This window comes from Castor canadensis, chromosome 3 (genome assembly GCF_047511655.1).
Source record: "Castor canadensis chromosome 3, mCasCan1.hap1v2, whole genome shotgun sequence".
Taxonomy (NCBI): Eukaryota; Metazoa; Chordata; class Mammalia; order Rodentia; family Castoridae; genus Castor; species Castor canadensis.
The window spans coordinates 178,326,903-178,342,269 of NC_133388.1; the positions used below are offsets into that span (position 1 = coordinate 178,326,903).

At 37.8% G+C, this 15,367-nt stretch overlaps 1 protein-coding gene across 9 annotated transcripts in view; it reads right to left on the minus strand.

Moving 5' to 3' along the window:
* The window catches only part of Enpp2 (ectonucleotide pyrophosphatase/phosphodiesterase 2), a 104,742-nt gene that overhangs the window by 72,074 nt on the left and 17,301 nt on the right, over positions 1-15,367 (minus strand). For 4 of the 9 annotated variants that reach the window (XM_074069118.1, XM_074069115.1, XM_074069117.1 and 1 more), the window contains exons 1-2: positions 5,506-5,711; positions 5,182-5,284 (exon numbers count right to left, since the gene is read on the minus strand). In XM_074069118.1, coding sequence (XP_073925219.1) covers positions 5,182-5,284; positions 5,506-5,538 — 136 coding nt within the window. In that variant the 5' untranslated portion in view covers positions 5,539-5,711. Of the gene's footprint in view, positions 1-5,181; positions 5,285-5,505; positions 5,712-15,367 lie in introns of those variants that run through there. The other 5 variants (XM_074069120.1, XM_020167216.2, XM_074069119.1 and 2 more) reach the window with 3 other exon arrangements.

The window sequence follows — 15,367 nt, forward strand, 5'->3', positions numbered from 1 at the left end:
AAATTATCCTCACATAATTAGGTAAAAATCCCTTTTCTAGAATATTTCATCTTACTGTCTATATACAGAGGCAGGTCTATAGCATTCTAGTATCCTATATTCCATGGATATACAGAAAAACTATTGATAATTTAATCAGACTATTGGGAAGAGCCTAACTGATGACAAAAATTGTGACCAAAACATAACTTCATTCTGAGCTCCCATTTTCCCCTCTAAACCCTCCCACAAAGTGGAAAATTTCAAATCTGGATGATGGCCAATAAGGGAGATAGTGTTTAAATTTGAAAACATTTAACTCAGCGTAAAACTGGAAGATCTTTTGTTTCTTCTCACAGACTGGTCCTGTTTGCAGGGTTTGGGACACCATTCCCTATCTATCCCTTGCTTCTCCTTGTTTCTCAGCCCAGGTGTTTCCTAAAAGAAAGTAAAGCCTTGAAATGGGGGACAGACTGTGGTTACCTCTCTATCTGCTGCCCTTTGAAGCATAACCCTCAGAGAAAGCCCAGGGACAGTGTGGATGATGTTCAAGATGTTACTCTCTCAGCTGGAGAATTTAACACTGTCATATGCCTCTCCTGGAGTTTATGATCCATTCTTTCTGGTTGTACTTGCTTGTATTAAAGTCACCCTTCATCTGGATGCTTCTGGCCTCATCCCTGAGCAAGCAGAACTTACAACCAGGCTGGCATGTCAAAGTCTCTGCTTCCAGAGTGCATCACTTTCTAGAAGCACCAATGGGGCCATCACTATTCTCTTCCTAGCTGCGGGCCAGATTTCAGAGCCTCTTTTCAAAAATATAAACAGGTCCACCTGGAAAGTTTTCGAACAGCTATACTTTCAAAGCATTTATAAACACAGTATCTTCATGTGGAAAGCCCTCACAAACTATCAGAAAATAGATTTCTATGTAATTTAAAAGTTAAAAACATTCATTCAATCTCAAAACCATCCAAGTAGCAGTTAACAGCATAAATCTGAATAATCTGCAAATCTGCTAGCATACAATGCAGCATTGTCACTTTAAATCACAGGCATTTAAACTCAATAAGGTATAAATATAGATACTGTCCTTATAATTGAAGATGAAACAGATTCATCATCACATATTTCCCTCTATTGTGCTCATCAGTCTTCATATGGCATTTTGTTCTCAAAAACCTTTTTAGAGCAACAGAGACCTTATTCCCACATTCCTGGTTGGAAAATTAGGTCTGGAGATTTCATCTGAGCTAGCAAAGGCTAGCTCAACATTCTAGATCATCTTAGCACAGCTGCAATTTTTTTTTACTAGCCAAGTATTTTTATTTGTTTTTGGTTTGTTTTTGTTTATGTAGCCCAGGCTGGCCTCAAACTTGTCATCTTCCTATCTTCTCCTTCCAAGTGCTGGGATTATAGGCGTGTACCACCACACCACACCTAGCTTTTACTAACCAAGGATTTTTCAAGTTTTGTCCATAGGCTCCATACTTTAGAAGTTTTTGGCTTTTTTTTTTCCAAATGTAACTTTGAAAGATTTATTGATTTTTATTGCTTTAAAAATATATATTGAACTCTATTGACCAATGAGATTTCTGGGTATATAAGTAAGGACTCCCCACAATATTAAGATAAATGGAAAATCATTACCAAAAGCCCTATTTAACAAAGAACTGAAAAATCTATTTCCTCCTTAGATTCTGACTCAGCTAAATCCATCCCATTGACTTAAATTCCTCAATTTCTATATTAAATTTAAATAAAATTACATTCTATGGTATACCTCAGTAGATCATTTTCCTCACTTCTCCTACTCTCTTCTCCTACATTCTTCTACGCCACCATTTAGATAGCTTTTAAAGAGGGAGATTCCTAAAATTATCAAATGAACAAATGAGGAATTATCAAATCAAATTTCTCATTCCTAGTACCATTTTCTGTTTTCTCATAAAAATTTTAGTGACACTTTCATTTCATATTTACACACAAATTCCATTCATGCATTTTTAAATTTTCTTTTCAAGTCACTAATAATGATGGTAAGTTGGACTGTGCTATCAGGTTTCTACTAGTCAAGTATTCACAGGCTCACAAATGTCCCTTTGTCATTCAAGTATTAAATTGCTTATATTTCAGAGAGAATATTCTATTTCTACCTGGGGACTGAATGTATATCTAAGTCATGAGCTTCTATAAAGTAGACACCCCTACAGTACCACAAATGTGCACACACACACACAAGTGTAAGAACACCTGTGTGCACATAAGTTATTTCACAGTCTCAAAGGCAAATCAAGTGACTCCATCAATGCTTGAGACAAAGATGTCAAACTAACAGGTTACTTACATTTCCTTTGAAAATTGATTTCTGCTGTCTTATTTCACTAGTGTCCCTTATATTGACTCAAAAGAATTAAAATTCACTTTGCTCATTTCATACCTCCTAATAAATCTGTAGATCATATATGATCTGATGGAAGACTTAATCCACCATTACTTCCAATAGATCACTAGGTCCTAACAATAAATCCAGCTAACAAGTGTGCTAGTTAATTAATTATGAGTTTGTTTGCACTGCCACAGCCTTGAAACTAACACCTCAGTCCATAGTACAGCAGCAAGGGGACGCCTGTGTGCAGACACTGTGATTGTTGAGGAGCTGTGAGAAGCTACAGATACAAAAAAAAAGGTGCACACTCCTGGATGGTGGCTCTTGCTTGAACCAGTCAAAAGCTGGCCATATATGACCCTTTGTGATCCTTTAGTTTGTTGAAAACCCCTTGAAGCTTCACAGGAGTTCTTCGTTGCAAATAGGCACAGGTACTTTCCCTCCTGCCGTCTTGTTCTAATACGTACATCACAGTTCACCAATGTTTTCTGATGTAAAATCCTTGCTAACAGAACAATCACATGCATTATTGAGTGAAATGTCCTTTCTAGACTCATACAGCACTTTAAAAGGCATTTTTAAAAAAACCTCTCTGCACTATGCTTTCACCTTGTTTCCAAAATACATCTTTGGTCTTTTTTTAGGAGAAATCAATCACAGTGCCTAAACAGCAGGTAAACTACATCAAAAGAAAAATTAAGACCAAAAGGTATGCAAACATGCCAAAATCCTAAAGCTCAGATTTGAATTATATTGTACCCTAAAACTAAGTTTACACAGGTAAAAAGTTTAATTAATGAATGTTTGTATATGTCATAAAGGCCTAAATAATCGATAATTTTATTAAACAATTCAAGAAGCAAACATTTTGTAATACATTTAAGACTATTTAATTTACAGATTATAATAGACTGTAATGCTTTTCCAAAAGTAACATTGACTTTTTAGTTCCTATAGCTGTTTCTTATAACATATGGAAATAATGTATTACATACAAAATGTTGTCAGTGAATAATCAATCTAATATATACTTTTCAAGTTTTCCAGTAGAGAACACACAAGTAAAACAAAATGGATACAATTAGGAACTTGGGGTTTTTTTTTTTCATCCAGAAGGAAAACTAAAAAAATAATTTACACTGCTCCTCATCGTCAGCTAAGAGAAGAGAAATAGAGATCAAGACCACTCCACCTGCTGCATGGATTCAGGATGCCAGTCCAGGACTCTCATGACTGTTTTCCAAAAAAAAAAAAAAGCCAACTTTGGAAATAATTGGTGTCTTGATTTTATGCATTCATTAAGAAAATAATATTTAATGGACTGGGGACATAGCTCAAGTGGTAGAGTGGAGCACTTGTCTAGCAAGCAAGAGGCCCTGAAAATAAGAATAGTATTTAATTCCCTCAATATCAGTTTTAGGCACAGTAATATATTAAGATGAACAGAGAAAAGTTCTTTTAAGGGTACATTGGAAAGATCCCACAGGTGGCTGTCAAGTAGCTAGCTGACCCCACATGCCCATATTAAGGACCCAATTCCCTGTTAGTCAAAGTTAGCATTAACAGGAGTGGAAAAAGAGGGCTTTGAAGACAGCATTTGCTACCAATAAAAACAGCATTCTCTCCTAGCCCAGTGGTCCCCTCTTCTCCCTCCCCAACAGAACACAACTCATTTTGTCCATTTGGCTCCCTGGGGCCACAATTTTTAAGATCTATTTTCTCAGTCCTCACTCAAACCACACCCCACTTCAACTCATTCATCCACTTTGAATATTATTCTTTCTACCTTCTGGCATGACTCAGAAGTAACTCTCTTGATGTTAAAGAAATAGTAAAGAAAATTTACTATTCTATCAATGTATATACAATAACTCATTTCATAATAAAAGTTGATGCTGGCTAAACAGAGACAGGTGATAGTCTTTCATAGTGGTCCAATCAAGAAATATATAGAAACATAGAATTCAGAGGAAGACAGACAAACATGCTGGGATGTGAGAGAAAGTCAAGAAAATATTGCCCCCTAGAGTACCGGTTACTTCAATGTAATTTTTATTTCTAAAACCATCAGCAGCTCCAATTTCCAGGAAATTAACCAACTCATTGCTTAAGACCTGTTCAGTTAAGCCCCCTCGATGTGCACAAGGAGCTCCTTTATAAGAATTCCCACTGTGCTCGTGGCATAGCATATTGTAAAAGGAAACTCTTTCACTTTGGTTGTGTTAGTTAAGTCAGGGAACACTATTAAAACGTATTCCTTTTGCCAAAAGAAAGTACAATGAGTGTAAATCAATCCTATAAGCTCTTTTAAGAACTCTTCTCTTTTAGGTTTTCCCTAATCTTAGTTAAGTCCTAAATTTCTAAGTTTCTGAACTTTTGTAAAGACAATTCACTTCCTTTTTTGCTTCCATTCTTCTTTTTTCTGGGGACAGAACTTTCTGATAGCAAAAATGACATTCTATATCACATGACAACAAATCAGATTCATGGATCTCCAATTTAACCAACACCTGTTCCCACCAAATCTATGTTAGCCTTGTCAATCTCAATCTTGTCAATTTCATCTCAACATTTATAAATTTTGGGATACAAAGATTTAAAGTTATCATGAAGCAAAAATAAATGCTCTCCAATTAAAACCTCATTATTTCACCTGCATTATAGACAGAGTTGGTTTCATCCCAGAAAAATCTAGAAAGACAATAAGAACCCTGCAAGGTCATCTTAAAGATGAGTTTCTTAAGGAGCTTTTGTTACTATCTAGTATATAATATTTTTAAAGGCTTGAAAGCACTAACAGTTGCTACATTTACCTGCAGAAGAGCTTTCATCCAATGTGTCTGCCCTCTTAATTCGACTTGCTGTGAATCCTAAGCAGATATTGACACCAATGGCAAAAGTGAACAGGAATATTACCTAAAGGAATAAAGAGATTTAGTTGTCAAATACAGCTAGGCTAGAACAAAATGAAATTACACGAAGGCCATTTGAATGACTTCAACATCCCCAAATTCTATGACTTCCAAAATGCATCCTAAGGTGCTGTCTTAATTTGAAAAGCTAAGAGAAAAAATCGAATTCACAAGGAACTAATTCTGAAAAGCAAGCATTCGCCTGTCATCCCATCTTTCACCTACCTGGTAAGATGGGACAGAGCCTCTCCTTGCCATGTTAGAAGATTCTTGGAAAGCCTTCTGCAGTGCCTTCTCTGCCTCCACTGAGTGTACTGCTTGAGGAGTTCCAAGTTCAGTCTGTTAACTACAAGCACTTCCACCTGGGAAGTTGACAGGCTCATCTGATTTGCCCAGAGCTGGATTTCATCACAGCTGGTTCACAAATTGCAGCTCTGACCCTAAGAGGCTGAAGGCACCATCCTCCTTATCCCCACCCCCTTATCGGTCCCTCCCCTAACACAGACACTTTCATGTGGTAACCTCTGGCAACATGAGGATTTCTTATGTAGCTGTGGCCAATAACAGCACGTGTTCATTTTCCTTTCCTTACAAAAACATGGTTGGTCAAAAAGAAACCAAATGTATTTTATCCGATAAAAATGAAACAGCCGAACAAGGCTTTCTACCAGCTTTAAGCTTTTACAGCTTACAATATAGTTATTCCATGTCCTCAACCTCACAGCTTCCCTTAAAATAATAATAATAATAATAATGAATAAACAAGGAAAGTTCTATCATTTATAAAGCTAATAACTCTCCCTGCTAGGAAAATTGTTATTTTCCTAGCAGATTGAACGACTGTGTTCCTATTACCACACTCTTAGCTACTTCTAATTCCTCAGACATTTCTCACGATGAAATCTCTCAAAATTGCAACTCACACAAGAGATAGCATTATTTTCCCCATGTTGTTGTTAAATTTTAGAGAAGTAACTTTTATCAAAACACCGGGAATGCCAGCTAAGCAGCATAAAGTCCTTCTGCACTATTGAGGAATGACAAAATAACCTCAGTCTCTACCCATTCCAGAAAAACAGTTAACTTTTTTTTGGGGGGGAGGGGAAGTGGCTTTGAGAGAAAAGAAGCAGGCATACTGTGGTAAAGAGAAGCTAATGAATTTAAGATAGAAATCTCAATGACAGCGAGGATTTAGATTTTAAAATGTGTATCCCTAGCTATCTCCCAGTTAAATTATCATTTAGCTCCCAAAGTTTGTATCCTTCGAGGCTATTGTGAATGCTAAAGTCCTTATACTAAGCAATTTGGCAACCACACTGCTTTTAGAGGGAAAAAAAATCAAGGTCTCAAAATCTGAAAGTTGTTTAAATATTGTATGTCTTTAGGATGCAAATGAGGGAAGATTTGTTTTGGGCTTTTCCCTGCCAGGCCAGGTGACTATCACTGCTGCAGAGCACATATGTGCATACATAAACAAACAGACTCACCACACAGCAAATTACTAAGGGTCTGCTCACATAAAACATGATAGCACAAAAGCAAGCGCTTGTTTACAGTGGACTGCATAGTAGGCCTGGGTTTCATTATAAACTCTAGACTTCAGCAACAGCTAATTGACAAGAAGAAAATAAACTGCCAGACTTAAGGTTGCCCTTCTAGAATCCTTTGAGTTTTGTCCTCTTGCAGAGGCAGCAGGCTTATGGATGGATATATGTAACTCTCTTGCTTTAGTCTGTATGCCAGACTAAACTGACTTGTAGTTGAGAATTTAGCAGGGCTTACAGATGTTAATTCCATGTAAGATTGTTCTACTATGTACATTAAGTTGAAAGATGCAAGTTTTAGGGGAAAACTGTAAAGCAAAATGGAAAACATCCAGGCCATATTGTTAGTTCTTTATATTCTGCAAATGTTCTAAAATCGCAGCCTCCTCTTCTCTCCAGCCTTCCCAGGCCATGCCAGAGCACAACTTTACACTTTGTCTAACACTGGATTGCAGAAACCATTGAGGACAATGAAGTCTGTCCTCGAGGAGAAAAATAAATCTCAGAAATTGAATGTCACCCTTTATTTTATTTTATTTTATTATTAACATGCAGACTAGCTGTACAGTAAAAAGCTGACTAGTTTAATAGCCAAGTTGATATATAATTAGTTTCTGGACAGCCTTGTTACCCATTATTCAAAAGGATCAAAATCTTCGGCTATGCTGCCAAAGAAATTTATCTTCGACCAGGTCATTGTGTGTCAGGAATTTATTAACACATCATCATCATCACCATCACCATCAGCATCTATCCATAGTTATACAGAATTTTACTATAAGATTATAGTTAAAAATTAACTGTCAGAAGAAAAAAATTAACTGTCAGAAGGATAGCCCAAGTCCCTATTGCAGGCATCAAATCAACTACAAAACACTACATTATCTGAAACTGACAACACCAATAAACATGATAATGCAAAAAGTACACCAAGAAATTCAACTAATATGACTAGAACACAGTCCAAAATCTTTTACAGGAAAACCAAATTAAGAAAGTTCACCTGTTACAGTGTTTAGGAGTTTGGGAGGAAATCACACATGGCAGACTCAGTAAACAAGAAAGGGTGTAAGACTGAAAAATTAACAACCAGCCAATGCTGGTTTATTAACCCAGCCATATTTCAGAGAACACTGCCCCCTGGCAGAAGAAAACCTAGAAATACAAATAAAGCTTTCAACCCTCTCAGCCTCTAAAAATCACTTTGTGGTTCTGAAACTTTATCAAGCATAAAAATGATGGGGGGATGGGAGGTTGTTTAAAATGCTGACATTTATGCTCTAGCCCCCAAGAGTAGGTTTAAAGTGTAGGGAGAAAGAAGGGGAAATTTAGGGATGAGATAAGAATGGCACAAAAAGTTATTCTGATGCAAGTCGTACAAGGACCACATTTAGAGGAATCGAATTATTTACTTCTGCCCTGCATGTTGAATTGTTGTTGGCCTAATTCACAATGTAATTTTAACATATTATTAATGACATTCATCAGTAAGTGGGCTTTCAGTTTAGATCTCTAAATGGTAAATGAGGGCTGTTTCTGCAGGAGAATCATCTCCACACTGTGAGCAGCAGGGAGGCGTTTTATTTACTTTGCTGGTGGTACAAAGCAGCAGTGTGTTTATTGCTTAATTGCAATACAGTAGTTGCATTTATACAAATGCACAGTCTATCTTTTCATGAAATGGTTCTATGAATCCTTGTTCCCAAACCCTGATTAAGATAAGAGGGCTTGAGGTTAACAGTGAGATTTGAAAGACGTGTGATGGAGGGTTGTCATTCTTGTTCCCTGCAGTAATTTTCAAATAGTCATGTACTGATTAAAACTATCTACACACAGTTTCTCATTATGCAGAATTGATGTGAAATGTCTTAGCCTTATTCCAAGAATTATTCTAAGATGTATGATGTCACACAATTACTGACCACTTGACTTTCAGAAGGATCATTTAGCAGTGATTTCAGCACACACACCACGAAAATCAGAAAACACCCATGAGCTTTGTTCCTATTTTATTTTAAAACTCTTTAAGTCTTGCTTTTAAATTCTGCTGTGGTTGAAGGCTATTAGGAAACAGAAAAAAATGGACCACGATCTTTGCAAAAGGGATTTACCAATCTAAATTGAGCAGAAAACTTTGATAACTAATAGGGGAACATGTTGGCTAATTGCTCCCACAATTGAGGAGATTTGTAAAAAAAAAAAAGAAGTTATCACTTAAGATTGTAAGCCATAGAAGCAAGGTTTTATGGATAATACATGGTCTTAGGGATTCTAACTTGAAGAAATAGCATATGCCTGCTCAAATGCAAACAAGACCTGTTCTGTTAGTTATTACACAATTGAAAACTGAAATAAACACTGTCACGCCTTTCAATGACTTTAACTTATATTATAAATGTCCATGTGCTATATTCACTCCCACATCGCACATGTATTCCTTAACTCCTGATGTACACCAAGCACTGGTCTGGGCACTGGAAGTTCCACATAAGAAACTGAAGCAGACATTACTCCTGACCTCCCCAGTAATCAAACGGACAAACAAAGCAGTGTAAAATTGCAACTGTCATAAATACAGAACTATAGATGTAAATCGTGCTGTAGAATTCAGGTTTGACCTCATCTGGGGGGTTACAGAAGACTTTGTGGAGTATCAATTGAACAGCGAAAGGTGGGTGGGAGCGACTAGATTCAGAGAGGAGGAAGGAATTCTAGATGGAGGGGACAAAATGTACAAAAGTTTTATGTAGGATGGAGGCACAATGTGTCCACCAGCCAAAAGAGGACCACTTCGACCTGTGTAGGGAGAACAGAAGAGAATATAACATGAAATAAAGTATAACTGGAGAGGTTAGCAGAGGCTGCTCGTGGGGTTCTACATAGGTCACCTTAGTGGTATTGTCTTTATTGTTAAAGCAATGGAAAACATTAGCAGGCTTAAAAAGGTGGATGTTTAATCAGATTTCGAAGCACTAATCTCTTTACATTGTGACTATGAATTTAAGGGAATCATGAATGGATACAGTAGATCAATGCAGAAGCCATGGCAGTAATCCAGACAAATAATAACAGATTATACCAAGGAGCCCCTGGTGGTGGAGGAGTGGAAGAAAAGTACAAGAGTTAGGGAACAGATTTGTATGTAAATTGAGTTTAAGAGCTGAAGGGAGTGGGTGTTAAATGTGACTTATGACTTACCATGAATACATAACAATCTGATGGCCAAATATGTTCTCAGGGTCTGGTGAAGTGGCTCAAGTGGTAGAGTGCCTGCCTTGCAAGTGTGAGGCCTTGAGTTCAAACCCCCAGTACCACCAACAAAAAAAAAAGTTCTCAGTAAAATCACTTGTGTTTTAATTGGATTATAATATATGAGTCTGTTCGCTAATACCCTAGGATAGTTAAAATAAAGGATATGGCTAATAGTATTAAGCATTTGTCAATAGTTTTCAAAATCAGCTAAAGCAATTGGTCTAGGGTACTATTACATTAGACTTTAAACACAAAAAACTCATTTATACATAATTGAAGTTTTAAAAGAATTATCCGCAGGAAATAACTCAGCTTTGTTCCCAACTCTAACATATAATGAAACATTTTAAAACTCAATTTATTTTATTTTAACTACTCCAAAACCTGCATGCAGAAAGGTTGGAACAGTTGGAAGAGGTGGGTGACTTTCACAAGCATAAGCCTAACATTTTCATCTTCGAGTCTACTTTGTAATGTGGTGTATCGTGTATCAGCACTCATGGGTGGGGAGACAACTAGAGATGAATGTTTTATCAAAAGTTTTATGTAGCCATGAAGAAGAATGAAATGTTATCATTCGCAGGTAAATGGATGGAATTGGAGAACATCATTCTGAGTGAGGTTAGCCTGGCCCAAAAGACCAAAAATCATATGTTCTCCCTGATATGCGGACATTAGATCAAGGGCAAACACAACAAGGGGATTGGACTTTGAGCACATGATAAAAGCGAGAGCACACAAGGGAGGGGTGAGGATAGGTAAGACACCTAAAAAATTAGCTAGCATTTGTTGCCCTTAACACAGAGAAACTAAAGCAGATACCTTAAAAGCAACTGAGGCCAATAGGAGAAGGGGACCAGGAACTAGAGAAAAGGTGAGATCAAAAAGAATTAACCTAGAAGGTAACACACACTCACAGGAAATCAATGTGAGTCAATGCCCTGTATAGCTATCCTTATCTCAACCAGCAAAAACCCTTGTTCCTTCCTATTATTGCTCATACTCTCTCTTCAACAAAATTAGAAATAAGGGCAAAATAGTTTCTGCTGGGTATTGAGGGGGTGGGGGGAGAGGGAGGGGGTGGAGTGGGTGGTAAGGGAGGAGGTGGGGGCAGGGGGGAGAAATGACCCAAGCGTTGTATGCACATATGAATAATAAAACAATATAAAAAAAATAAATAAATAAAAAAGTTTTGCCACAGGGTTGAAAACGCCTATCTTTTTCCCTCCAGTCTCACGTGGGCAGACTAGGACATTAGTGTCAACTACTCTTAGAGTATGAAGAAGTAGAACTGCAAAGTATATGAGACATCTCCAAAATGGAATAGGCAACTGAACCAGTGTTAAAAAACCAGGTCTCCTGAGTCAACCTAGGAGGTCAACCTAGTAACAAAGGTGTCCACTAGACCATGATGGCTCTCTTTCTATTACACCACAGGAGAGCCTCAACTCAACACATCCCAATCACTGCAACCTAAACAACCAGTTTGCCCTCCAACAACCAATTCACCCACCCAGATTCATTTATTTATTTCTTTTTCTTTCCTTTTTTTCTTTCCTTCTTTGTTTCTTTGTTTCTTTCTTTTTCTAACTGATCTGGGGTTTAAACTCAGAGCTTCACACCTCTACTACTTGAGCCACACCTCCAGACCTTTTTGCTTTAGGTTATTTTTCAGAAAGAGTCTTAGTTTTTGGCCCAGGGCAGCCTAGTCTGTGAACCTCCTACCTATGCCTTCTGAATAGCTGGAATTATAGCAATGAACCACCACACTCAGACTTTATTGAGATGGAGATGTGGGTCTCACTAACCTTTTGCTGGGGCTGACTTGAATTGTAATCCTCCCAAGCTTCACCTCCTGAGTAGCTGGGATTACAGATGTGTACTGCCACACCTGTTTCATTTCTTTTCATGAAAACCTTAAAACCATATTTTGTTCTACAGCCCTTTGATTTCTTGTTTCTCATCAGGCACCAGTTTTAAAGATTTGAGTTATTAATTCTTTCCATCATTTATTAGAACTTGCAGAGTGCTGTCAGTACCTACATTATCTTCTATGGGAAGATTCTTAATGTCATCTTTGCTCTTCTAGACAAATCTTAGGCGGCCCTCTGGTAACAATTATTCCTGTTTGCACTCTACCCTCTCCATACACCACTTCATTGAGCCCTCTTTTATCAACCTGTGATTCATTCTCCTTAATTACCCACAAAGTCCTAAAGAAAATGCAATACTGATGACTTTATTCTGAAATTCTCCAGTGACTCCCTTTCATAGCAGTCCCCAAGGTGTGGCCCCCGGACCATCGGCGTCAGAATGACCTGGAAGCTTATAGATTAGAAACATAAATCCATGGAGCCTCCCTCAAACCAACTGAATCAGAAACTCCAGGAGTGAAGCCACAATTTGTGTTGTCACAAGCCCATCAGGCTATTGAGAACCACTGACTAACAGAACAAAAACCAGACTGCTTAGCAAGGCACATAGGCCCCTAAGTCCAAAACTAAGCTCTGTGGACTCAAGTCCCAGCCCTACCACTGCTTAACTATGAGACCTTACACAAACCCCCTTGGAAAATTATTTCTCCATCCTAAAACTCACTTTTCTCATCTGTATCCACCTTAGGATTCTTGAGAGTGTTACGTGAAGTAATCCGTGTAAATCACTAGGACAGAACAATGATTAATAAATGGCACTTTTCTTAATTGCATTTATTTGCTACTTCTTGATTAAGTTGTGCTCTTTCTCGCCTCCATTCCCTAATATATGTTTTTGTCTTAGCCTGGAATGCCCCCTTCATTTAATCTCCCTGGCAAACTCTGATGTATTTATGAAAATTCAAGTCATGTGCCCCATGCAGTGGAGACGCCCCAATTTGCCCTCCCCATGCCCAGCGACGGGCTCCCCGAGCTCTCTTCCCACAGTCTGGGTCACCTCATCCTGCTTCTCTATACCATGTTCATTTCAAGAACCTAGAGATTCTACCTAAAATATTTGTCTCTTTCTCTCCAGAGTTCCCTGTTTTGTTTTGCTGTTGTTATGAGCATTTCTTGCCTCAAAAATAAAAGCATAAATTCTCAGAGAGCAGAAGAATGAAACAATGTGCTCTGCAGTATAAGAGTTTGGATTCTGGAGTCTAACAGACTTGCACCTGCTGCTTTCTAGCACACAACTTAACTTCTCTCTAATTATGGGTTTTAAAAAAAAAAAATTATAGTTCTTACTACACAGGATTACTATGAAGACCAAATTACATAATGCATTTTAAGCAAGGAGTTAAGTTCTTCAAACTTAGAAAACACACAAATATTAGCCATTGATATATACAGGACATCTTATAAAGTACTCAGCGTCAAATAGGTGCTTAGTAGTAATAAGACCTCTAGGAAAATTCCATACTTGTGGAGAGATTATATGAAAGTTAAAATGTTACAAACCACCCTTTTCTCATTGTCTTTAAACTCAGGAGCTGGGATGATACTAGAGACAGCTTTGAAGACACAGGTTTCAATTACAGTAATAAATACACTGTCTTAGGACTGGAAAGGCCTGGGATGTTGAGCTTCAACTCATGAAATGTTTTTGGTCTCAGACCTAAAAGGAAGCTCAGACTTGCTTCCTGGAATATACCATCACATGCTTACCAGCACAGTAGTCTTCTCTTAGGGAGGAAGCAAAACTGCCTTTCTTGTGATTCCCCTTGCAAGAAAACAGCTAGTGACACTCAGCAAAGTAAGAATAGAAGGGAGTTTCCTCTGCCTGATGAAAAGCTTCTACAAAAATCTCATGGTTAACATCAGCACACCAGTGATGAAAGAGTGAGTGCTTTCCCTCTAAGATTCAAAGCAAGACAAGGATATGTGGTCTTGCTACTTCTATTCAATGTTGTAAATCTAACCAGAACAATTAGACAAAAATACACACCCACAATATGTTCCATAATTCAAATGAACCTTGAAAATATCATGCTAAGTGAAAGAAGACACCTATTAAAAGTCTCATATTGTATGAATCCACTCATATGAAGCATGTAGAATAGGCAAACTCACAGAGAAAGTAAATTAATGGTTGTCAGGCAATGGAGGAGTGGCTACTACTGGATATGTGCTCTGGATTTAGTGACGATGTATTCTCAAATTACGTAATGGTGATATTTGCTCATCTCTGTGAATATACTAAAAACCACTGGAACGCACGGTTCAAAGAGTGAAGTTTATGATATGTAAAACAAAACTGGTATTTTTAAAAAGAGCTGGCAAGATTATGCCTGCAGAGAAGAAAATTCCAAAACTTTGGGATTCACAGAAAAACATTCAGTTGGGAGTGGTGGTATCTGTCTGTAATCCCAGATATTTGGAAGGCAGAAGGAGGAGGATCATGAGTTCAAGGCCAACTGAGGTAAAAAACTGACAAGACCCTGTCTCAAAAGTAAAATGAGAACAAAAGGTCTGAGTTGTAGCTCAAGTGGTGGTGTGCTTACCTAATATGCAAGAGGCCTTAGGTTCAATCCCCAGTACCACAAAAAAAAAAAAGAAGGAAGAAAATGAAGGAGGAGGAAGGAAGAGAGGGAGGGAGGGAGGAAGAAAGAGAGAGACGGAAAGAAAACAGTAATCCTGATCTTCCATGTTGTGAATTCAAAGTCATCTCCAGATCACGCCAGTATCCTATGAACCTGGCAAGGCAAAGAAGGAAGGAAGCATTTCAGCTATAGTGTGCCCTTCTAACAACCAGGCCCTGAGTAGATCCAAATCTCTACATCTGTAAAAAATGAGATGATTTCCTGGGATTTTGTCCTATGCGGTTCAGGGCCTCTGCCATACCACTTTCATCAGGTTTCATGTTTCACTTTGCTTTCAAATACACCAGCCTAAAAGAAAAGCTAGTTCCCACCTGCAGATCTTAAATCTTTTTTCCTCACCCCCTCAGATCTTGAAGTTTAATGGCAATAAACTATAAATAAAGTGTGAGGACAGTTGTGGAAACTTAAAGATAATATTTTACATTAAAAAAAACCCTATGAGATAGAGACCAACGCTCATTCACACTTCCACTTTGCAATCAATAAAACTAAAGACTGTGCATCGATCAACCTCTGTTCTAGGTTGACCTTGGTGTGACCCCCCAAAAAATGTTAATAGGAAGTTATCCAGAACCGTGGATGTCCTAGCTATGTTATTTCAGAGTTCCAACAAGCTCAGAGAAAATGATGATCATCAAACAATTGCCCTAAACTAGAAAATCAGAGTCTGATGGATCCATGTACTAGTGATGCAACACATATGTACGAATCACCC